General features: G+C 41.3%; 1 protein-coding gene across 5 annotated transcripts in view; it reads left to right on the forward strand.

The window, feature by feature from the left end:
* slc20a2 (solute carrier family 20 member 2) overlaps positions 1-25555 on the forward strand; it is a 45493-nt gene that overhangs the window by 13938 nt on the left and 6000 nt on the right. For all 5 annotated transcript variants that reach the window (XR_014280131.1, XM_082554786.1, XM_082554783.1 and 2 more), the window contains exons 2-9: positions 14369-14950; positions 19616-19756; positions 20292-20377; positions 21079-21175; positions 21353-21472; positions 22619-22852; positions 23028-23646; positions 23802-23987. Coding sequence is in view for 4 of the 5 variants with exons in the window: in XM_082554786.1 (XP_082410912.1) it covers positions 14662-14950; positions 19616-19756; positions 20292-20377; positions 21079-21175; positions 21353-21472; positions 22619-22852; positions 23028-23646; positions 23802-23987 (1772 nt within the window). In the remaining variant the exon portion in view is untranslated. The remainder of the gene's footprint in view (positions 1-14368; positions 14951-19615; positions 19757-20291; positions 20378-21078; positions 21176-21352; positions 21473-22618; positions 22853-23027; positions 23647-23801; positions 23988-25555) is intronic.

Genomic DNA, 25555 nt, shown 5'->3' on the forward strand with positions numbered 1-25555 from the left:
TCAAGAAAAAAGTAGGTAGGCTGGAGGTCCTGGCAGTGCTATGTGAGTACAGATCAAAATTGTTCTGCTTCCACATCTAAAAAGAGGAGAGGGTGGCAGGGGGTCGGCACAGGAGTGAAGAAGGAAGCAAGGACAGGGCTGAAGGGGATTTGTTTTTTTGCTTTTGGGTACCTATGCTGATTCGTGGAAAAGAACTGGAGCTGTTCGGGCAAAACTAAGTACGGAAGGGAGGGAGCAAGGAGGGGAAACCGGAGAAAGGGTCAGGGGTAAGATGACTCCTACACTGAGGAACATGGACACAGATGGCAGAAAGTGAAAAAAGCCAGACTGCAGCCTCAAAAAAGGCCCCAAATAGTTGGTAGGTACCAAGCCTAATTGTGTCAGTCACATGATATGAGGGCTTGCCTGAATAACTGGCCCTCTTATTGTTAGTAATAAATTGTTGGCTCTTTTTTTTCCTTCTTTGTGGCACTGTTTGATTGGTCTACTAAGATCCCACTTGTGTGCATGGGTTATTCTCAGAGGTGACTAATAGTTTCTGCTTGCCTAAAAGCATTATTCTGAGCACTCCATCCTTTGTGAGCTGCTATTTTAGCCTTGGTGGTTTTTGTGCATTGGGTACATGGGTTATTGTGTGTGTCCTTGGCTTTAAAGTCCCAAATTTATGAACTTCAAGTATAGAAAGTATAATTATTGAAGTTATTGTGACGTTTTCTAGTTTTTTTTTTATGCATTCAGTCAGTATTTCCTTTAAATACACTGATTTTATTGATCTAAGTTAATTTCCTTATTTGGATGCCTTAGAAACCTCAACAAGGGCGAGCAGTGTTAGGTTCTGTGCAGTGTGTCTGGCTGTTATTTAAAACAGTCATACAGACGCTTAAATAGGGATGAGTCGCTTTACTTGGTTTGCCATTTCTCAGTAAGGGTGTCAAACCCATGCATAGTCTCCACTGAAACCAGAGAGAGCTGACCTTAAGAGTATTTAAACCTAAGCCTTACACAACATTGAAAGCCACAGGGGGGCTCAATTGTTTGCTCTTGCACCAGAGCTCGGTTTAGCATTGATAAAGGCTTGGATATTTGTTAGGTGCATGAGAATGTCATTTTAAAACTGTTTCGAAGATAATTGCTGTCTGAGGGTTAGCCAGAGGTAATTAAGCGGCAAAAGCTTTCATAACACAGATGCAAATCCAACGGTAACAGGGGCCTTATTAGAGACTGTGATGAAAATTTTGTTTCTTTCTCCTCTGATAGTCCAGGAAATGTATTCGATACTTTTGGGGTAATTGGTCTGAGAGTCTCAGTACTATCACACTGAGTAATAGTTGTCCAGGCTTTTGTTGTGTCCATACATAGCAGACAACTTGGCAAAGAACGCAAATTGTATCTTTAGGTACTCTGTTACTACCAGTCAGTCACAAAAACACAAAATTTGTTCCAATTTCTTTAGACGAATCTATGAAAAATGCAAAAGATAGCAAAGACTTGACACAGGACCTGGCAGGTGTATCTGACTCTTCAGTTGCTCCATCTGGTGTTCACTGAAGCCTCTTCAGAAAATGGTCTTGGTGGAAGGGTCGCTATCAAGAAGGCATCCCTAAAGAAGGGAGAGAAAAGGTTGAGGTATCCCAAATTATGCAAGAACAAGACTGAAAATCAGTGGTGACAGGTCTTTCCAATGCGGCTCCAACAACATTCTCAAACAATGTTGTTGGAGATCTTGTCAAAATTTATGTTATGTACACATGAAAGTACCGTCAGATTTCGATCCAACATGCAATAGCATGTGAAAAGCATCTGATTGACAGCAGCTTTCTTTTCCAGCATGACAATGATCCCAAACACCCTTCCTTTGCAGTAAAGCACACCTGGATAGAAAAACACACAATGGTGCACTTTTAGCCATGGACTGGCCTCACCAGAGCTTGAACCTCTACATTTTTGAAGCACTGTGGGATCTTTTAAAGTCCTTCAAGAAGACTGGAGAACTATTAATGAAGACTAGTTTAACCCTTTAAAACCGGTCCGAGCGGGCACGCTCCGTTTTGCGTTAGGGCTGAACGATATATCGCATTTGCGATAATATCGCGACATGATCAAGTGCAATTTTCTAACCGCAAAGGCTGCGATTATACTCTGGACATGTCCAAATTCATGGGCTGCATCCTCCTGAGGCCGCATTTGTAGACCGATTACGTCACAGCGACGCGCCGAAGGCTGTCCAAATTACTACCATATCCCAGAATTCATAGCGCGGCCCAGCCAAACTCCAGTTTCCAACAATGGCGGCCGCTACTAAGTTTTAAAATTACTCATACTAATCTTTCTGGGTCACAAAATAAACTTTTAAAATATTTTCAGGCGAGAAAGTAGTTGTGTAAACATCGAATATCTGCTCGGTTTATCAAGATATCCCATATTTGCAAAAGTGCTTCGACGTTTTCAGAGGCGTCTGCTACCCACCAGCTCGACAGCTAGCCGGGAGCTCGAGGGTTACTGATGTGGCCGAGAGCGGCACAACTCCCGGCACATCATTTTCAGATCACCGCGGAGTTTCGCTGCTCGGGTTAAACGTAATATATAAGTCACTTAGACAACCTAAAAATGTTATTGTTGGGCTTTTTTCAGTGTTTTGTTTGTTCGTGAGTAAATCGGTTTGGCTGAGATTAAAGTTATTAGATTAGATAAAATAAAACTTTATTAATCCCCCGGGTGGGTTCCTCCTTGGTTTTCACACAGCTGACTAAACGTCAAACAGAAAACTTATTAAACAGAAGTATGAGACAGTCGAGAATTTACGCCAGTGTCTGGTTATATTTTAGATAGCAAGAAGCAGACGGCCGAGTTTATTAAACTCCACCGAGACAGCGGTGACGCTAATCAGAAGGCTAGACCGTCCAATTTCACGCCTTTAAATTTTAAAGGCGTGTTTGTGTGTGTGTTTATACAATTGCTATTATGTTTGCACTTTATGTGTAATGTTACTGACTGCAGAGATCAGTAAGATGTGTGTATTTTTTATTTATTAGTTTTATTTATTTAATATTATTTTTTAATTGAATGACTGTCTAGTAGTTCACAGATGTCGAAAAACTGAGTGTGGTAAAGCCACTGATTTTGTTTATGTATATTTCTGCAATCTGCACATTGTACTGACTTTCATTTTAATGTTTACACCAGGGTTCCTTGTCAGCACTTTATGCTCAGATGTTTGTAAGCTAAAAATAAACTATTGTGTATGTTCAAATATACTGTTGTGATTGAAGAAGTTAAATAAAAATGTCAGTCATCAATTCATGCATCACCTCATGTCATCATAACAGAGGTCTGTCTTCCAGGAAAGAACAGTTTAAAATTAATGTAATATAGTATTGGCCATACTATATGATGTATTGCTTGTCTTTGTTTAATAATACAGAAGACAAAGACCTTAAAAAATAATCGCATATCGCATCGCAATCGCAATATTGGGGCAAAAAATCGCAATTTGATTATTTTCCATAATCGTTCAGCCCTATTTTGCGTAACTATTTTTAAATCTCTGTAGAACTGGAACCACTTAAGGTAGCGCAATATTTTTTTTTTGCATATGAAACCGGAGGAGTTGTACTTACATGTTATGCCATTAGCTTGTCCTAGGTCATGGTTTCCTTCCACATATAGCTTTGCAAAAATTGCATATAAAGCACTGGCAGCAACAAAAACATAATATATTCCACGCTTTGCCGATCCGATCAGCTGTTCATAACACTTCCTAGGTTGGAATAGACACCAGCGCGAACTACTGTATGTCCGCCATTACCTGCCCGAAACCGAAGTGACGTCATCTTCGTGGAAAAAGTAGTTTTTTACCTTCAGGGCCTTATAAGCCTTTGCTGGTGTTTTTAAAAGTCATGTTTGACTTTTCTGAATAGTTTCTGGGATGCTTAGGACTCAAATTGCACTGCTGGAAATAGTTTATTGTGATGCACATGCAGTTTTTTTTGCAAATTTGCATTACAATATTTATTTTAGTTTTTCCTGCAGTATATAAAAATTGGTGTTTCTCAAAAATGAATTTTGTATTTACAGTTTTTAGGAATAAACCTCTTAAATTTCTCTAAATAGAGATATATATAAAAAAAACAAAACAAAAACGATTTTCAAATTTTTTTTTGCAGTTTATTGCACTTTTTTGCAATTTATGTAGTTTCTATTGATTTAATGCATACATATTATTAAAATTTGGGCTATAATGGTTGTATTGATGTATAGCAACTTGAAATGCTCCCAAAAATGGCACTACAGCATGTAAAAATATAAAGATAAGCTCTGGCGGACTTGGTTCTATGGTAGGTCTTAAAGGGTTAAGAAAGCCTGCCTTGGAAAGTTCAGACAGTGTCAAGGGATAATGTTAGTCATACTTAATATTAACTTTCAAGGTTGATAGAATTGTAGAAACTCTGTTTTTGTCTTATTTATTGTATTTCTATGTATGTTTGGACATGTTTCAATAATTCACTGCACCTGTTTCCAATTTTCCTGGAAAAATATAGAGGAACGAAGGGGGACTAAAGACCTTTGCACAGAACTGTATGTTCCTATTTACACCTGGTATTAAAATACACTTTGAGATATCAGATTACAGTGGAAAGTGCTAAATAAGTGTAAATGGCCACCCTGACTCATTTCAGCGCATGAAGTCCAAACACTTGCTGAAGTTGTCGCATATGACTACCTGGTGTATAAACTACAAATGCATCGTCAACATGGACATAAGAAGAAAAGATGTCCCGAGAAAGGACATGGTGGTCCTTCATCTTGTCCTCTACCCTTTTTGCAACCTGTGAATGACTTTGCCCTGTCATTCTCCTCATACATGTATATTGGTCCTTGAAACATTGTGCTAGCACTCGCTAAAATATAATCTGTTTCTTCACTGGTGACAGATGCATGTAACAATGGTGCACTGGACCCTTTGACATTAATGAGATCCAAACACAAGTGGCACAGGTTTAAATGACGATGTGCCTCTGCTGTCCACTTGTGATCCAGTCACCCCGTACATATTTTAAAACCAAGTGCAAAAAGAGGTCTGTCAGACCTCTTTAGCATGCACCTCATCTCTGCTCGATGGTTGTGGGTTGAGACTACAGCCATTAGCTAGAGGATAGGCCGCCCAATGTTCAGAAAATGTTCCTGGTTGCATTGCGGGAAACCTAAATACCAAAGTTTGACATTGAAGAAATGTGTGGAGAATCATTGGTTCTGCTGTAAGAATTTTGGCACTTTAAAAAAAAGGCTTATCAGCATTTAAAATGGCTCTATGTGCTAAATCGTTGGAGTAATCTTTTTGTGGTACATTTTGCAGCGGATATCCACATTCAATTGAGGTTAAAGGTTAACTCTGAGGGATTTATTACTATTGACTTTTTGTTGTTCGTGGCAACGCTGTGTTAATGTCACAAAATCCATTCATGAGTCATCTTTGCTGTGTGTTGAATGCCCCATAAAAGCAGTCCCCCTTTCAACAAAATACTTTACTGTAACCGAGTTTTAACCAACGCAGCTGCATTAATGCATCTTTAACTTATATTTGAAACGATGATAGGAACTCGATGCTGTCAGGTTTTATGTAATAGTGAAATAAAGAGAAAATGAACATATTTTTAGAAACAAAGTTAAGAGGGGATTTTATTTCAAAGCAGTCTATCTTGAGACTTTAGTCATTGTGCAGAGATAGCAGAATCTCTACAAAAGTAAATCTAGCAAAAATCTCTACTGGAGACTATTTATTTAGCTGTGTGCTCGCATAAATTTTTGACAGATTGCCTGTGTGTTTCCATCAGAAGCAATCTGAAGAGTTATTCACTTCTTAACAACCGGACTTAGTGCTGCAATGCGGGGAGAAAATAAATAGACTTAGTGAGAGGATTTATGAAAGTGTGTGTGTGTCTGGTGAACCTTTTGAAGATGGTGCTGAGAGCGACATGCGCTGTTGTTGTCATTCTTAAGCGACCCCCCTCCTGCCCATCGACGCTGACTGATCATAGGACTGTAGCATGTGTGTGTGTATGTGTGCGTGTTTGGGTTCTAAGAGACAGCGCCTCCCTGCTGCGAAGTACAGAGTCAGAGGCAGCAGGTGCAGCTGACGCAGATTGGCTTTTAGCAGGCAGGGCCAGTTTGGGGGACAGAAAGGGAGAGAATGAGCTGAGAGGCGATAGAAGAGAAAGCTCAAACAAATACAACATCAGACCTTTGAACAGAACTGGATAGATGAGGTCACCGTGTTTTTAGCCCTTGGACAGTATGTGAGGAGGAAGGGAACAGGACCCAGAGTGTGCTGTGGAGGCATCTGACTTATTCTTGGCTTCAATGGCGCATGTGAGTAATGATTTAAAAAAAACAAAGAAAAAAATCCACACAAAAGATTTTGTGAAGGTTAAAAGAGAAACTTTTTAGGAAGCAGGTAGTTTATTGTCGAGCCAAATCTCCAATAAGTTTAGAACAAAAACCTTGCTGGTCGTAGCCAATTAGAGTTTGTTTCCCTGTAAAATCATCTCAAGTATAGGATTTTTCTTGCCATTCTTCTTGTTTAATTATCAGTGACGTGTTGAGGAACTGCTGAAGAGATGCGAACTCTGCGGCTTTGCATTTAGTCGCCTACATCAGCTCTGGCCTGGGCTCTTCATTGTGTCGACGAGAGCCCCTATCTCTGCCCGCACAAGTCAAGTGACATAAAGACGCACTGTTCGGCGTGTCTTTGAAAGGAACAATTGTGGCAGAGAGAGAAAGGCAGAGAAAGTGATGGGTGGGCTCCAGCCAAATAATGGTGCTGAAATGCTGTGCGCTCTTGTGTGATAGGCTTCTGTATTACAAAGAAAAGTAGTCCTGTCTTAGTTCATTTCATTATACTGATTATTCTGCAATAACAACCGCTAGAGATGACAGTGTGCGTTCATCTGTGCATCGTTTTCTAGTATGTGTGCATAATAATATTATTATTATTATTATTATTATATGAATCGGTCTGCTACTTGCGTTGGGATCAGAGTGATGAAGGAGAGGGAAGTGCTCTGAATGCCCTTCATCTGTCTGAATGCTTTTCCCTGGCTGTAAAACACATCCACGCAGGTTCAGCTCCTCTTCTTCTCCCCCCCCCCCCATTGCTGGCTGTCCTCCTCCACAGACATTGGCCGCCTCCCCCCTGTCTGTCCATCCTCTCTGCACTCAGATAACCAGTCAGTGGTACACCTCTTCTTCTACGACATTTGTCATTGGTTGATGTGTGCTGTGAATGCAGATAAATTCCTTTAAGAGGCAGTCTAGACTCAGCTGGCTGTGCTGCTCGCTCTCTCTCTCTCTTTATCTCCCTCGCTCTTGGTGGTTAGCTCGCGCCGTCCTCTCTCCTGCAACACCACCACAACCTGCCGATTCCTCAGTAAACCTCTTCTGCTCCTTCTCTTCCCCTCTCCTCGTTCATCATCAGTTTGCTTCCCGTCTCTCTGCGTAATTTTATTTCTGATCAATCACTCGCCACTCTATTTCCCAGTCTGTTTTCTTTTCCATACTGCCATTTCCCTCTGTCCCCCTCTACCTCCCCTCAAAAAATACATTTCGTCTTTGACGTTTATTCATTTCCACCACTGTCCCATCTCCTCTTGATGTGAAGTGTCATGAAGGTGAGTGGTGCTGTTTTAAAGGATTTGATCTTTCTGTACTTGGCTTCCTGTTTCTCATAGTTTTGTGTTATTAAATATAATCTCTTTCCGTCTCTTAACTTACTGAGCCATCTGGTAGATGCGAGCATCCGGTGTCCTTGAAGGCACTGCAGTTGCGTATGCTTCAGGTATAACAATTAGCCGGCTAGTAGGATGCTGCTGTGAGTCATCATCTTGACACTAGATGTATGTTCTAGTTCTGTTTCTTTCAGCATGTGCCTAGACAGGATGAGAGGAAGGGGAGGGGGCTGAATCAGTGTGAGGATAGAGGAGCCGCGTGTCAATGCAGACTGTAGCTCGTGACACAGTGTTTTGCACCAGCTGTGGCTGTGGTGCATTGGCATCTCCGGCGGATTAATGATCACTGTTCAGCAGTGATAACAAACAGTTAAACTAATCACTGGAAGTAGTTTGCACAGAGGCTTCGTGTTACAGTCCATGGCACACAACACGTGCGGCTAGGGGCCGATGCTGTAACAGGTGAAACGCTCTAGTAGTGTTACAGGTTAATAAAAAGTCTAAAAATCAATATTTTATTAAACAGCTATCATCCATATGTTTATAAGAATGTATCAGATGTGTGAAGGAGTACAGTTTCGGCTACAGATGGCAGCTATTGAATAGAAACCCACTGTACACCTGCAAATGTAAGATTAGGTGTCAAGAATTGATAGAGGCCAAGAAGTGGAGCGAAGCGAGAGTGAATTGGCATCTAGCCTCCCCAAGAATGATGCTGCTGCTCTGTAATTGCTGGACTGGTTTAAAAAAAACATTCCAGAAAAAAACATTTTCAGGTTTAAATGTTTCTACTTTGCTTAATTTCTTCTGCACAGACAACACGAAGACCCACTTTAGCCTTGTTTGCCCATGTTGTGTCATTTCTGAGTTTGTGCATGTGTGTCTGTGTCAGTGCTCTCATTATGGATACTGTTTGGCAACCCACATCCACAGGAAGAAAATGAGTCTGCCAGAAATAATCCTCAAGAGCAGGTTGCTTTACGGAGTCACTTTCCAGTGTTTTTATTTAGGGTTGCTTTCTTAGGTACTCTTGGCGCACCGTTGCTGTGCAAGGCCGTGGTTTGCTCTTTGGGAACAATTACACAGTCGCTCAAAGATAAAACCTCAAACTGTTAGCGGACAAACAAGGAAGGCCCACAATTTACAAGCAGATTGTGGAAATAAAGGTTAAACAGACGATTGAAATGCAGAACTGGTGGTGTTTATAATAAGATGTGGAGTGTGGGGTTTATTTTTTTAAAGAACATTTTACCTTGATATTTAAAAATTCTATTAATTTCCAATTTTCCATGTTCAGGAGGAGCTGCCGGTTCATCTCCTTGGACTGACCCTGGATCCAGAAAAATATCTGAGCTCTTATTAGTTTGTGATGTATTTTTGAAAATTAAGGCAGTGTCTCCAAATGTACCAATGTCCTTGTTATTTCAGTTTCATTTATTCTTCAAGCGTATGAAAGTGTTGCAGGGGTTAGCACTGTAGCTAACTGTTCAGTTCATTTCCACCATCAGGGCAGGGTCTTTGTGTGGGGAGTTTTTCTGTGTTTGTGTGGGTTCTCTGGCTTTAGTTAGTGGAGTTAGGTTAATTGGTAATTCTAAATTGCCCTTAGGTAAATGTGAGTGTGGGTGACCATAAACTAGGCTTAAGTATGGCCATGTACCAACTGGAAACATTTTGATGCAAAAAATTATAAAATTTCAACAGACAAAACAAACAAAATGAAGGTATTATACATATGATATAGGGCTGTGCGATATGACCAAAATCTCATATCCCGATATAAGAATTCTATCGTCCGATAACGATATAAATCACAAAAATGTAACATTTTCTGTAAATTCTGTGAATCTCGGGCAGCTCGACTTGCGGGAAGTGTTTCCAGCTGCGCGTCATGTAGCTGCAGTCGAGTGTTTTAACCGATGCATGAAACGATACACTTTTAGACATAAGTTGTAAAGGCCGCCGTTTTCTTTGCGTATTTATTACACGGCGTGCTGCGGGGAAAAGCCTGTTCTAACGTTTGAGTCTAAGGTTTCTTTTTTAGCACCTGGCGGCTCTTTTTTACTTCTCATCCGTAAATAATCTGCTCTTTCACGTGATTCAGTTTATTTTGAAAAGTCTCAACAGGATCTTGAGCTTTATTGTGAAAGGTTTATGTGGAACATAAACAAGCAGACACGCGATGCTGTTACCGTAGTTGTTGCTAATCACAACCATAAAAACAGGGCTTGTCAAATAAAATATAAGAGAAAGAGAGAACTTTAAGAAATTAATATAGCCACTACAGTGACCATCAAAACCATGAAAAAATATTGCCGTAAACAGTTTATTTTGCGACACCACGAAACAAACGATAGCGTAAAATGAAACGATAGACTGTTTTATATCGTCATCGGATATATATCGTTATATCGAACAGCCCTAATATGATACAACATCCTTTGTGGAAATGGTGCCTGTTAATCGACTCTTCATACTCATCTGAAACTATTCAGGGCCACTGTATCCAGAATTTTCCCTTATAATTCCAGCATTTCTCAGGCACATTAATCGTGACCTGAATATTGCTCTTGCTCTTAAAAAGTCTATCAAAGTCACCTCAGTCATCCCTGGTGGTCTCAGGATCAGCACCTTGGAGAGTGGCAGCGGCACAGTTTTTAAAGGTTGTAAATGATTCACCTGAGCTGTGTTGGAAACGGGATGCTTCATTTCGGCAGATAAAATCACATCATATAAATATGAGCTGGACTTCCAAGTTTTTGTTGTTTTTTTTTTAACCGACTCAGTGTTTTTACCGAAATGGCACCTATGCATTAGTTTCCTTAACAAAGCGGGTCAGACTCCTTCCTGTGTGCACCTTATCTCAAACATTTCTTCTAAGTTGTTTGAACAGTTACGTGATTTCCTCTCTCTGCTGCCAATTTTCAAATTAAATTTTGTATGCTACTGTTTCATCACCTGATTACTTCCCTGCATCCCAACGACCTGCAAAATAGAAACATCACGGAGTTCATTCTTATCCAGGTAGCAAAAAGCAATTGCAATTACATTTGCAGTGCATCAATTTGCATTGTGGTTCTGCTCCGTCCTTGCTTCTATTTTATTCTGCTAACACTGAGCGCATCTTTTACATGAATTATTCATTGATTGTTACAAGTGAATTACAGAAGGGCCGCTCTTGGTAAATGGCAATAAAATGGAAAGATAATAGGTTATATGACACACCATGCAACGGTTCTTATTTTGCTTTCAGGCAAAAACTGTAAAGATTCATTCTGAAGGTCATGTAGCCAGACAGTCCATTTAGCTTGAATCACACACATGAATATGAAACTGAATCTCTTTGCTAAATGGCTGGATCCAAATCAGTGCATACTCCAGGTCGTGGTAGGATTATTGAGTTGTGTTCAAGGACGTGGGGTCATCTGTGAAAAAGCGTGATCGTTCCTGTCCCGCGTCTCAGATGTTCTCAAAGTTCAGTGCAGATTTCGCTGCCGTCAGATGTCACCAGTGAGAAATCAGACATGGAGAGCAGCAGGCAGGTGTTTGTTCTGGAAATGCGCTGTACTTCGGTCATTTTTAGCAGGCGTTGTCACGGACATCACAAAGTGTCGTTGTTTTTAGATTTTATATACACAGCTAGGAGTGGCTGTGAGTGAACTTCAGTCTAAGGATCGGTCATGTTGAGTTTCTTTTTTTAGAACGTACTCAATAAAATTATGACCAGCTGACCTAGAGATCACACCCGCGCTCAAATCACTTTCTTATCTTTCTTCCATGTCACCCTAAGGCACAGGACGTTCAGTCTGCTTTTGCTGCAGATGTGTTTGGCTGCACATCTCTTCTGAGCATTGCCTGGTTCTGTGTGTTGCTGGACGCTCGTGTTTGACTGTGGTGTGTGATGTGGTCGTCTTGTGGCAGCAGTGCTCCCCGGAATAAACATTTACACAGTCTCTTGTTAGTCCTTCAGACTTTGCCAGAGTCAATACATTGACTGCAGAAAACATTTTTAGAGAGCGCTACTCAATGGCATGAAACAAGCCGCCACACATGGATTCTTTAACTTATTCAATAAAGATTCGGTGAGAAATCAGTTTAGGGTAGCTTTTCATATTGGTGCGGCCTTTATTAAACTGCCTTTTATTATGAATTGACATAATTACAAGCAGCAGATATGAGTCGGGAAGCAATTAAGTAATCAGAGATAAAATCATGCCCCGCCTTATATTGTCTTTTTTATCGTTCATCATTAATTTTCATTCGTTATGGCGATGGACACAAGTTCACGAGCTTGGTTTCTTTAACTTTTTAATTCATTCAATTCAGTTTTATTTATACAGCGCCAAATCACAACAACAGTCACTTCAAGGCACTTTATATTGTAAGGTAGATCCTACAATAATACATAAAAATTTGGCCAAGAGGCACTGAACTTGTGCTCAGATGTGTTTCTCTCACTGGAGAGGATTTCACCTCGGGGGTCAGTACATCATCAAGTCATTGTTTACTCATTCTGTTTGAGATTTGGCAGCGTCTGAGCTCTCCTCACCTTCACTTCTGTGATTTTACTGTGAGAAAACCAAGAAATGCGTCCACTTATTTTTCAAATCAGCAGCAACGTAATCATTTTTAGTGTCACTAATGGATCCCTATTCCAGGAGGTCTTGATCAAAAGACAAATTATCATGTTTTTATGTGTTTGTTGTGGTTCTGCAAAGGATAAAGGCTAAGAGTGCGTGACACCGACTGTTCCAGATGGAGTTCTCGGTCGGGAGGAGGGAGCCATAACTGGCCACAGGCTATTTAGAAAGGAGCTGCTTGCCCCCCACGCGAGGAGAATGCAGTCGGTTTATGCCAAGAGCTGTTTACATTTAATGCTTCCCCATAAAAGAACCCCCCCCCCTTCCCACTGGTTTAACCATAGAAGGAAGTAGGCTGTCATTGGTCCCCATGAAGATACAAACTTAAAAACCCAAGCAAAGTCATTTGCGGCATAGAGGCCTCTTAAAGACCACTGGAGGCTTCGTAGTAGGTGGCCTCATCATCTGATTTTAAAGCATGTCACTGTTGTTGTTGTGTTGTGTGTAAGCCTTGGGGAACAGTGGTGAGGTTTTAGTGGATGCGATCGGCTTTTAAACAGGTAAACATGGTAAATGGCCTGTATTTGTATAGCGCTTTTCTAGTCCCTAAGGACCCCAAAGCGCTTTACACAACCTGTCATCCACCCATTCACACACTGGTGATGGCAAGCTACATTGTAGCCACAGCCACCCTGGGGCGCACTGACAGAGGCGAGGCTGCCGGACACTGGCGCCACCGGGCCCTCTGACCACCACCAGTAGGCAACAGGTGAAGTGTCTTGCCCAAGGACACAATGACCGAGACTGTGCAAGCCGGGGCTCGAACCGGCAACCTTCCGATTACAAGGCGAACTCCCAACTCTTGAGCCACGATCGCCCCTTCTTCAGCACCTGATCATCCACAAACAAAAATTATTTTTAAATGACTTTAGTAGTGTAACGAATCCAATTATTGAAATACAGCAAAAAAAAAAACAGAAGAGAGAAAAAATGAAACCATTCCAGACTGTTTGAGGTTAACTGTGAAACCCCCCCCCCCCCCCAGAACAATACTTTTTAAATTTAGAGAGAAATTAGGAAATAGGGGCTTAATAGTTTTATTTTATAGTTATTCACATCAGAAACGAAGAGTCTTGTAAGTCCCCTCAAGAAATGTATCCCACCTCGAGCAGCAGTAGAACATCAGCGCAGATGCTGTTGCTGCATTGCAGTCTTAACTTAAACGCACCACGTTTTTCTTTTTTGCACTGCACCAGAGCATTTGGTTCTGTTTGAACTTGTACTCCAAAGCTGGTTACAAAACTCGTGTACCTTTCAGTGTCGCCCGGCAAGCACAATTATAGTGACGCTGAGGCTAAAGGAGCACAGATTGGAAACCAGCTATAATGTAAATCTGGCAAGAAAACATCTACGGGGCTGCCACTGAAGCAACTTTATGACTAACATTTCTGTTTTAACATTTCATAGAATACTTAAAAATTCTCTGTTATCACTGTTGGCATCACTGGGTCGGATTAAAATAATAACAGATGGTGTGATTTTTCTTTTTTTGTGTGGTTGAACATTAAAACTAAGTAAATTATAAACTCCTATCTGAGATTGTCTGAATGTGTGGCAAAGGTTGTCAGCTGCCCTGGTGCGCGGGGATAAAATGATACTAGCCTTTCTAATGTTCGGAGCATTGCTCATGTCTCATTCTGGAAACGGTGATCTTTTTATAGTGTCAGTGCTGACAGCAAACCCTCTGCACGATCTGATTTGATTCCTTTGAAGTGCAGACTGTGATTTCCTATTGTAGATATCTGAGATGTCCTCAGCTTTTCTCACTGGAGTGCACTGGAGTGCTATCATTGTTTCATCAAAGCCAGTTCTGCTTCATCATCATCTATCCCGAATCTTTTATTTATGTGTGTCTCCCCTCCCCTCTCTCCTAGTCCCACCCAGACTTCTTTGTTTTTGGTTTTCTGAGGAAGTCACGGGGAGGTGTTGTCAGGAGGTGTTGAAAAAGAGTAATCATAGCTTATGACACTAATCTGTTTCTGTCTCTCCTCTCTCTCTTTTCTCCGGCAGGTGAAAGAACGTGCAGACCGACTGTCTCACACTAAGCTATGGAATGCTCTCTGCTCCCACCATCACTAACCTCCAATCTTTGGACTGAGCTCCAAACGCTTAGTTAGCGGCTGTGCTTCTCCCCTCAGACTCTTTATAACCAGGGGACGAAGAGAAGGTGTGGGCTTACCAAGTCCTCCGCTAAAAACGCACAGAGCACTTCATCTTTTTTTTCTTCTTCGTCTTTTTTTGTAGATATTTTAAGCAGGATTTTTGTTTCTTTGCATATTTTTCTCACCTGAAATCATATCAAGATGGATCTGGAGTCGTATCTGTGGATGGTGGTTATTGGCTTCATCATTGCCTTCGTCCTGGCATTTTCAGTCGGAGCTAATGATGTGGCCAATTCATTTGGCACAGCAGTGGGATCCGGCGTGGTCACTCTGAAGCAGGCCTGCATCCTGGCATCCATCTTCGAGACGCTGGGTTCAATGTTGCTCGGGGCCAAAGTGGGAGAGACGATTCGGAAGGGCATCATAGATGTCAGCCTCTACAATGATACGGTGCCCGTGCTCATGGCAGGCGAGGTCAGCGCCATGGTTGGTAAGTTGAATTTGCTCTTACATCCACTGAGTGACGCAGTTGCCGCTAATGTCTTAAGCCTCATTTTAGACATGCAAATCCTTATGTTTATCTGATGGACAGTTTTAGGCCATGCTGGAATAAGCACCAGAGTCAATTTGATGTAAAAGCCACAACAGCACTTCTACTAAATAGACCCAGTGATTGTTTTTTTGTTTTTTTTAAATTTGCAACCTGTCGCATGTCTGAATGAAGTTTGAAGTAACTTGAATGTGCAAAAAAAACTTGGATGTTGATGAAATTTAGGATTCATTATTTTATTTTATCCTTTACAAATCACATCAGACTTCATCAAAACTTGTAACAAACACGATTAGTGGAGAACATGCTTGACTTTTTGATGTTATAGCTGCTAAACAACTGTTAACAAACAGGAAACAACCATGAGACTGGAAATAAGAATAATAGTTGTCAGTAGCTCTGAAAACAGTCTGTAAATGCTTTTTATTAGAGATGCTTAAGTGTATTTTTCTTTTCTGTCTTCTAAGACTGTTAAAAGGCTTTTGAATGAGCCGCGATGGAAGAGAGACATTTGACTTTGTTGCCTCGGCGATTTTTTTTTTCCTGAAATTTTTTGACTCTTTAAAAGTTGATTCATTTGCTAATATTAGTTGTGATGCTAGTTGCAGCCAAGAGAAACTCCTGCGACTTCCACTCCATAGATGAAAAATGTGTTACCAAAGGTGCCCCCCTCCCCCCATCACTCCAGTGTTACTACTACAAGTTTCGATCCTTATCCAGCAAAGGGTCACACAGAGCCAAAGATCTATTTTCAGCCATTCGGCCACACGATCAAGTATTCCTACAGCAGTTTTCCTGATGTCAACATCATCCTGTCCGTCTAGGATTACAACAACACATGCTTTTTCCTAGTAAAATAATAAATAAAAACTCTTTACATTAGAAATCTTTCTCACATGCCTAAAAGATTTGCACATTGCAGTAATATATGGTATATATTAAAGAGGAAATGCTTCAGTTTTTTTTTTTGTCCCCATCACCTGTAAAGTTGTAAAATAAGAGAAAAATTAAAAAATTACTTTCCAACAGCCCAAAAGACAATTTTTTAAAACTTCAACAATGTCTTATTTATTACCTCATATAAACTACTTTGATATGTATTGTTCAATATTTACCATGTCACAAATTAGGCCCTGCTAATCCTCCCGAAATCTGCTAAATCCATAGCTTAATGCAGACATAGACCTTTATAAAAGGCTTAGAAATGAATTTGAATTTAACAATTAGGGCTGAACGATTATGGAAAATAATCTAATTGCGATTTTTTTTTTGCCCCAATATTGCGATTGCGATGCGATATGCGATTATTTTTTAAGGTCTTTGTCTTCTGTATTATTAAACAAAGACAAGCAATACATCATATAGTATGGCCAATACTATATTACATTAATTTTAAACTGTTCTTTCCTGGAAGACAGACCTCTGTTATGATGACATGAGGTGATGCATGAATTGATGACTGACATTTTTATTTAACTTCTTCAATCACAACAGTATATTTGAACATCCACAATAGTTTATTTTTAGCTTACAAACATCTGAGCATAAAGTGCTGACAAGGAACCCTGGTGTAAACATTAAAATGAAAGTCAGTACAATGTGCAGATTGCAGAAATATACATAAAAAAAATCAGTGGCTTTACCACACTCAGTTTTTCGACATCTGTGAACTACTAGACAGTCATTCAATTAAAAATAATATTAAATAAATAAAACTAATAAATAAAAAATACACACATCTTACTGATCTCTGCAGTCAGTAACATTACACATAAAGTGCAAACATAATAGCAATTGTATAAACACACACACAAACACGCCTTTAAAATTTAAAGGCGTGAAATTGGACGGTCTAGTTCTGATTAGCGTCACCGCTGTCTCGGTGGAGTTTAATAAACTCGGCCGTCTGCTTCTTGCTATCTAAAATATAACCAGACACTGGCGTAAATTCTCGACTGTCTCATACTTCTGTTTAATAAGTTTTCTGTTTGACGTTTAGTCAGCTGTGTGAAAACCAAGGAGGAACCCACCCGGGGGATTAATAAAGTTTTATTTTATCTAATCTAATAACTTTAATCTCAGCCAAACCGATTTACTCACGAACAAACAAAACACTGAAAAAAGCCCAACAATAACATTTTTAGGTTGTCTAAGTGACTTATATATTACGTTTAACCCGAGCAGCGAAACTCCGCGGTGATCTGAAAATGATCTGCCGGGAGTTGTGCCGTTCTCGGCCGCATCAGTAACCCTCGAGCTCCCGGCTAGCTGTCGAGCTGGTGGGTAGCAGACGCCTCTGAAAACGTCGAAGCACTTTTGCAAATATGGGATATCTTGATAAACCGAGCAGATATTTGATGTTTACACAACTACTTTCTCGCCTGAAAATATGTTAAAAGTTTATTTTGTGACCCAGAAAGATTAGTATGAGTAATTTTAAAACTTAGTAGCGGCCGCCATTGCTGGAAACTGGAGTTTGGCTGGGCCGCGCTATGAATTCTGGGATATGGTAGTAATTTGGACAGCCTTCGGCACGTCGCTGTGACGTAATCGGTCTACAAATGTGGCCTCAGGAGGATGCAGCCCATGAATTTGGACATGTCCAGAGTATAATCGCAGCCTTTGCGGTTAGAAAATTGCACTTGATCATGTCGCGATATTATCGCAAATGCGATATATCGTTCAGCCCTATTAACAATAATGTTATATATATTATCCTGGGCTCAGCTGGTACTTGTGACATGCACCAATCCTCATGTATGTATCATAATTACTGTTATTAAGCAGTGCACCTCACTCACTTTCTTACTGTACATGAAAGGCACTGCACGAAGTGGGTTTTTTTTGTTTTTTTTTTATGTATTTTCAGATCAAACTTTATTGGGGCTTTGCAAATGTTAGCTAACCTTGCAGCATTGTAAGTATTTCCTAAGAGCCGCAGGAAAACAAAACTCCTGAAGTGAAACATAAAGAGAAATTGTTGAGTATCAACTGGAGACTCGCACACCACCATTTCAGTAAAAGCAGAAAACAATGGGTCTCCCATTAGGACAATACCATTTTGATGACAGACTGCTGGCAAACGTTGATTTAAAAAGGGCAGCATTATGCACAGGGGATTCCCAAGGAGATGAAAATTCAGGTGTGGCTGGCTGCCACAGGTCACTGTTGGAGAAACGTTTTAACTGGCATATTGTTCATGCATAATTAAAGAAGTTTTAACCTATTGTTAAAACTTCCTCCAGTGCTTCTTGTGTACTGGAGGCTTTGGTGTTTTGCTGGAGTTTAAAGTCTAATTTAGGGCTGACAATGATTTGTCCTATTATCTGCTTCTCTAGGATAATGAAAACAACCGCATGTATAAAATCTCCAGCCAAAATAAGCTTTTAAAAGGTTGCCTCCCCCCCCCTGCAGGTTATAAGTGTACTATGTACACCCAAAACAGTACTTAACAGCTAACTCGATGAGTGTTTCTAGCTCTACTTACCGGAGCACTGAACAGACACCATGCTAACTCAATTTATGGAAATGTAAGCCGAGAGAAATGGTACACATTTTTCTACACATACACATTCCCTAGCGCCACTCGGCTGAAACTGTTGTGAACCTCAGCTGTGTGCATGAGTCAGTGCAGTTTCCTGGTTCAGCTGTTGATTGGCTCTTTGGAGGCAGGTTGTGTCATCCCTCATAGAATACCTCTGCTGTAAAACTGTTTCGGCCCCTCTTAATTCCTGTCCTCAGCCCCCTTCAGGTCATGCCACAGCATCTCAATTAGATTAAGGTTAAGGCTCTGGCTTAGCCTCCGCAACAAATTTTCTTTTTTCAGCAGCTCTGTTGTTATTGTTTCACTGTGTGCGCTTTGGGTCATTGTCTGCTTACATCACCCAAAATCTCCAGAGCTGCAGGTCATGATCCGCTGCCCCTAAAGTTATCTTGTAATTTTCAAATTCACTGTTTCCTCAGTGATTTGACAGGGTGCTCTTTCACTACACACATTTTATGACTTTATTTATAGAGAGAGGTACCTCTCTAAACCCACACTTCCAGTTTTTCCTGATTTTAATGAGCTTTTTAAAGTCTTAGTCTCAGATGTTCTTTTCGATTTTCCAGCTTGGGCCATGAAACTACTCTCTGTGTTGAACTTTGTCTGTGTTATTGGTTTAGTTAAAATATTTGTCTCTAATGAATGTAGTGATTTAGAAGACATATTTGAGTGATTATTTCGAAACTTTTTCTCACGACTGGATCTTAAAATATTCCTCTTTTTAAATATATATAATCTTCTATGTCAAAAACACTGCAATTACTCACATCATTGAGCAATTTTTGAATAGCAGTCTTTGTTAAAGGAGGGATAAACAAAGCCTAGTGTAGTTTTCAGATTATACTTTTGTCTCAGCTTCTATAAACACTGCAAACTTAAGGCAGTCATTTGGAATTTCAAATGGCACTCTCAGGCCCTCATTTAAGATGTTACATGATGTCACACAAACTGCAGATGGGAATTAACTGCTAATTTTCCCAAGAGATTGTTTTTGTGCATGGAGGCGGACAAATAAATAAACCAAGCTAAACGTTAGATTTTTGTCTCTGTTTTGGTCACAGGGTCAGCCGTCTGGCAGCTAATCGCCTCCTTCCTCAAGCTCCCCATCTCTGGGACTCACTGCATCGTTGGCGCCACCATCGGCTTCTCTATGGTAGCCATCGGCACAAAGGGAGTACAGTGGATGCAGCTTGTCAAGATTGGTAATGGCAGAAGATTGTATCAGAGTTGTGTGTGTGTGTGTGTGTGTGTGTGTGTGTGTGCCTATAATAACTGCCCCATTTTCCAGTGAAACCTGATGGAATAGAAACCACTCTGAGATATGCCCAGTGGAGTTTGATTTTTAGAAAGGTTTCTAGGTTTTTAGTAAACAACAATCTTCAGATTGTGTTTCCAAGTACATGACTCACTTTATACCCAGTACTTTATTGAGTTTAGTTTAGACAGATAAACCTATTTCTTCCTTGTTAAGAGCCTCTGTCATACATCATACGGCATCCAATAATAATGCATACTTTAAAGAATAATAAACTCTCACGTCACCATAAAACTGGTTATTGGGATTTATTCTCATACTTAAATACATAACGCATAAATGAAATGACTTGGAATTCATTTTAGGAAGAGAACTGATGGCTAAAAACACAAAAAACTATTAAAACACAAAATTTCTAGTTGTAGAGAGTTGGCAAGGCTCTCCTGTCGTTTCCTCATTAACATTTTTCAATTCTTCTTCAGTGGCGTCTTGGTTCATCTCCCCCTTGCTCTCTGGACTCATGTCTGGACTTCTCTTTATGCTCATCAGACACTTCATCCTCAACAAGGTAGGCGCACATCACTTTCAACTAATGCTGTGTTCAGTTTTGTGACACTGCCCTTGCATTTGCAGCCGTTGCACTCTCCGCACTCACACTTACCTGCCAATCTGGTCATTTTAATATAAGAAATCGGAGACAGACTTGCACGTGTACGCCCAACTTGTCTGAAAGAACTTGAGCACAGATAAAAACCCATTTGATATGGCAACACCCACGTATTTGTTATGTAATGGGAAAGCTCTGGCAGACTAGGAAGTGCTGCAGATCATCCGAGGGTCACGACTGCAGGATTATATATGAGTGAGTCACGGGAAGATTTGCCGTTTGGGCCGGTGTTACTGCATAGATGGGTCAAATTAGGAATGAGTTCATTTTTGCGTCTGCGGGCTATTTGCATCAGAATATTCGATCTTTCTGTTTTGTGTTTGCAGGGTTGAGATTTGTTACTTCTGTAAAATCCACATCCCATTTAGTGTCATTTTACATTTCACCTGCCTCATTAGTCATATTAATTATTAACCTTCTGATAAAAGCAAGCCATGGTTGTGCAAGATGGAATAATTGTATTACTCCACACCTTTAAATTGACCTGAGCTAAACTTTTAGCCAGAAGATGTTCTCATTTTAGCTAATATGTTATTGTGTTGTACATGTTTTGTTTTATGATTTATTATCATTATTGTTGCATTTCCTTTTTTACTTCACAGGATGACTCTGTTCCAAACGGATTGCGAGCATTGCCCCTCTTCTACGCCTCCACCATTGGTATCAACACATTCTCCATCATGTATACTGGAGCTCCATGTAAGTGCTTATTCCCAGTATATCTCTGATTATTTAACCTGACACCAGTGTATGATCAAATTATCACCTCAGGGATGGAAGCGCTTGTTAGTTTGCTCAAAATTCCTCTTGAATGTGTGATGCCAGTACATGATTTTGTATTTTTTTTTTTTTTTAATGTGTGTTCATTAACTGCAGTGCTCGGGTTGGAGATGCTACCGGTGTGGGCCATCTTTCTCATCACTTTAGCTGGCTCGCTGGTCTGCGCAGCTCTGGTCTGGATATTGGTCTGTCCCTGGATGAGGAGAAAGATTGCAAGTAAGTATCTGTTAAATTTGGTTTAGGGTTAGGGTAAGTGTTGTGTTTAGGTATTTGGTTTTATGTAAACGAATGTCCTCACAAGGATATCCATACAAGTGTGTGTGTGTGTCCAGTCTGTCTCTCTCACGCCATGTGAAAACGCTCTGACACCAAACAACGGAAGCCAGGGCATGTGCTTTCTTGTTGGCCTCTGCCAGAGGCACTAAAGCCACCAGAAAAATCCCTGTGAACTCTCCAGTGCTCCACTTAGATTTTTGGGCGTAGAGCTACTTGGTCAGATGAAAGAGGCTAAGATCGTGGCCTGCAGTGTAGAAAGCTTTCAGGATCAGGGCTGGGAATTGTTTCCCTAATGGGAAAACCAGCCCACAGCAAAGCAGGCAGTGCTGTAAAACTCATGACACAGAAAATTAAAACATTGGAAAAAGTAGACAGTGGTGGATAAAGACAAGGCACAGCTCTGTTTATTTTAACTTTGTGCTGGATAAATAAAAGGTTCTTTGTGTAAGAGCTCAAACACTTGATCCAAAAAATCTGATCGATGCCAGAAATGCTTTGCACTATAAAGAAATATAAATAAAATTTAATAAGAAGCTGAGTGGTATTTATAGGCCATGAAAAATAATATCTATGTTTAGGCCAAAAAAATGAATGTTTTTTTCCATTGACTCGTGGTTTGTGTGACCGTGTCATGAACCCCCTAATGCCTGCGAGGATTACAGGTAAAATTATTGGTGCTAATCTGGATATTACTGCATCCACTTAAATAAAACGGGTCATAACTCTGATTGGGTTTTTTTTCTCTACTGGGGTATTCAAAGAGTCGGGTAGGCACTGGGATAATTTAGATAATCTGTTTCTTGTCAGAAGTTTTGTCTCCCGAACCTGAAAGCAGAAGCAACAGCTTTTTTTAAGCGTGAAAAGTTGCAAATAAATTCTAATCTTTTTTTTTTTCTTTCCCTTTTTTTGTCTAACTATTGTTTTGCTTTCTTAACTGGCTGCCATCCAGATTGGTTTCCTTGAAATCCTTTAATAATAAAAGGCTGCCACAATACAGTTGTGGCTTTCCTTTCATGATGGATTTAAAGCAACCTGCAAAAATGTCCTAACTCGGTGCTCTTTCAACTGCTGCTTGATCTCCTCCAGGTCGTTTAAAGAAAGAGCAGGCTCTGTCGAGGATTTCTGATGAGAGCCTGGATAAGATCCCTGAAGAGGAGGAGGAGAGCCCCGTCTTCAAAGAGTTACCAGGGGCGAAGGGCACAGATGAGGCTGTGATGCCGCTCACAGGCGGCAGCAGTGACCGGGGCACCCGCGAATCCAGCAGCGAGCTCACCAACCTGGCGAATGGAGGCACTATCCTGCCAAACGGCAGGGTGTATGGTACAACTGGACATTTATAATAATATTTGATAAGAGGAGAGTAACTATAGCTTTATTTATGCGTTAATACTTATTAGCATAAATAAATTTGCCATTAATGGAGATCAAACTCGTCGGTCATCATCATTAATATCCTGCTCCCACGCAGACTTTTCATTAATCGTCTGTCTTCCAGGTCGGACACACTCAATGACGAACGGCAGCCTCAAATCCCCCATCTCTAACGGCAGCTTCAGCTTCGATGGCCACATGCGTAGCGATGGCCAGGTGTACCACACGGTGCACAAAGACTCGGGTCTGTACAAAGACCTGCTTCACAAAATCCACCTGGGCCGCATGGATGACAACGAGCGCTCCAACGCCGGCCCGCCTGACAACAATTACCGCCTGCTGCGCCGCAACAACAGCTACACCTGCTACACAGCGGCAATATGCGGCATGCCCGTCCAGCCGATGCGCTCCGAATCACGCGAGGACAGTGAAAAGCTGGTTGGTGAGGGAGGCGGCAGGAGCAACAGCGTGTCTTACTCCAAAAAGCGGATACGCTACGACAGCTACTCATCGTACTGTAACGCCGTGGCCGAGGCTGAGATCGAGGCCGAGGAGGGCGGAGTGGAGATGAAGCTTGCCACAGACCTGGAAGGGGTGGAGGAAGAAGGGGCTGCACCTCCAGGGCCGGACGACTTGGAGGATCAGGAGGAGAAGGACAAACCTGAGGTGTTTCTGCTTTTCCACTTCTTGCAGATCCTCACCGCCTGCTTCGGTTCTTTCGCCCACGGAGGCAACGATGTCAGGTGCTGCCCCCTACGTGTTGCATGACAGATAGCGACCTTTATGGTCCAGAGTACATTTCTCTGTCAACTAAATATAAAAAATCATCTTCACGCTGCTCTTTGGACTTGAGTATATAATGCCTGAATAAGGTTTTTATCTACTTTCTTGTTTGTAGTAATGCCATTGGGCCTTTGGTGGCACTGTGGATGATCTATGAACAGGGCGGTGTGATGCAGGATGCTGCCACTCCTATCTGGCTGCTGTTTTACGGTGGTATAGGCATCTGTGCCGGCCTGTGGGTATGGGGCCGCCGCGTCATCCAGACCATGGGGAAGGACCTCACTCCCATTACCCCCTCAAGGTGAGAAAGTCGCCTCACAGGAGAGTGAGTGCACATGTGCATGTCTGTGGATGCGGTTGGGTGCGTTTGAAGGAGAGTTGTGCTGCAGAGGTGAACTATCCACCATGCTTTGGTTTTACGCGCTCCATAGAGCCTCAACACGCTGACACAAACAAGTTCATAGAGGGCTCCCAGCCTCCATGGTGAGTACTTACTTTCCCACAGCCGTATTAGAATGCTTATGCACAATGTCTTAAGGGCAGTAAAGTGCAAATGAACAATCAGAAGATACTTAGTAATCTATGTGCAGACAGCAAAATGCATAAAGCAGTTTGTCTGTTGTGTAACTAATGAATGTTCTGATTTTCCCTCACTCTCTGCCAGGGAGTGACCTGCACACACGGTGTTGATGTGCACTCATGTTTATCATCAGAGGTCAGACAGATCGTTTAAGTGAAAAGATCTGTGTGTTCAAATCCATTACATTTGAGTTTATTAGGTAAAATACAAAGACTGAATGGATTTTTTTTATTACTTTTTCCTGCTATAAACGTATAAATAAAAATTTGGTGATAAATAAATCTTGATCTCAGCATTAAGCACACTATTTATGATTTTGGGAATCATCCCAGACTTTGCTAGAAATAATTCTTACTACTTTTTTACAGAAATCTGCTTTAATAATAGTATCTTAGTGGTGCCTAGGGAGTGAAATAGTAGCGCTTTTTTTTTTCTCAGATTTTTTTGACCTATTACATAAAAAATTCTGAATAAACAAGTAGACTTTCGGACCACAACAAACAAAGCCTGAGGACACTGGCTGTCTGATAACCTGAGCAGTAGACGTCTCACATCCACAAACCCGTGCTGTTGCTCTGTCCTTGACTTCAGTCTCCTCCTTCCTCTCTCTCTTCTCTTCCCACGCATAAGATGAAGAGTTTGCGCGTGTGTGTGTGTGTGTGTGTGTGTGTGTGTGTGTGTGTGTGTGCGTGCCCGCGTGTGTCTGTGCATACCACCGAGTTGTTTGTGTGCTGAGGAAACCGAACTCTGCAAGTCACTGTGCATTGAATGTACTGTATGTGTCCGAGCATGCATGCACATTAGGGTCTAATTGTTCCAGCAAGGCGTTTTGAGGTTTGCGTGTGTGCGTGCGTGCGTGCATGTGTGTGTTTGAGTGGCTGTGTTTTGTTGCCTGGCAGGAACATCACACAGGGTTGCAGGAAGCTGTTTGGCATTCTGGGTGAAGAGAAGTAGAGCAGGAGGGGTGAGGGAGGGCCACAGTGGGAACCGTAGCCTCTCTTCTCCAACCGCAGGGAGGGACGCCAGTCTGACTCTTGCACTTTTCTTCCCCCCCCCCCCCCGTCCTCCTTTCTCCTTCCTACCCACTCCTGTAAATCACTATTTTTGTGGTTAACCCTCTTCTTCTTCTCAGCGCCCTGCTTTTTTCTTTTTCTTCATTCCTTTACATCTTGTTTTTTTTTTTTTTTTTTACGTCTCACCTAAAGAGCTTTCTCTCTCTCTCTCCCCTTTTCCCTAAAGTCTCTTTCTCACGCTCACGCCCACGCCATCTCATTATTTTCCCTTCCCTC

This window comes from Aulonocara stuartgranti (assembly GCF_965226115.1).
Source record: "Aulonocara stuartgranti genome assembly, chromosome: 12".
In the NCBI taxonomy this organism is placed as follows: domain Eukaryota; kingdom Metazoa; phylum Chordata; class Actinopteri; order Cichliformes; family Cichlidae; genus Aulonocara; species Aulonocara stuartgranti.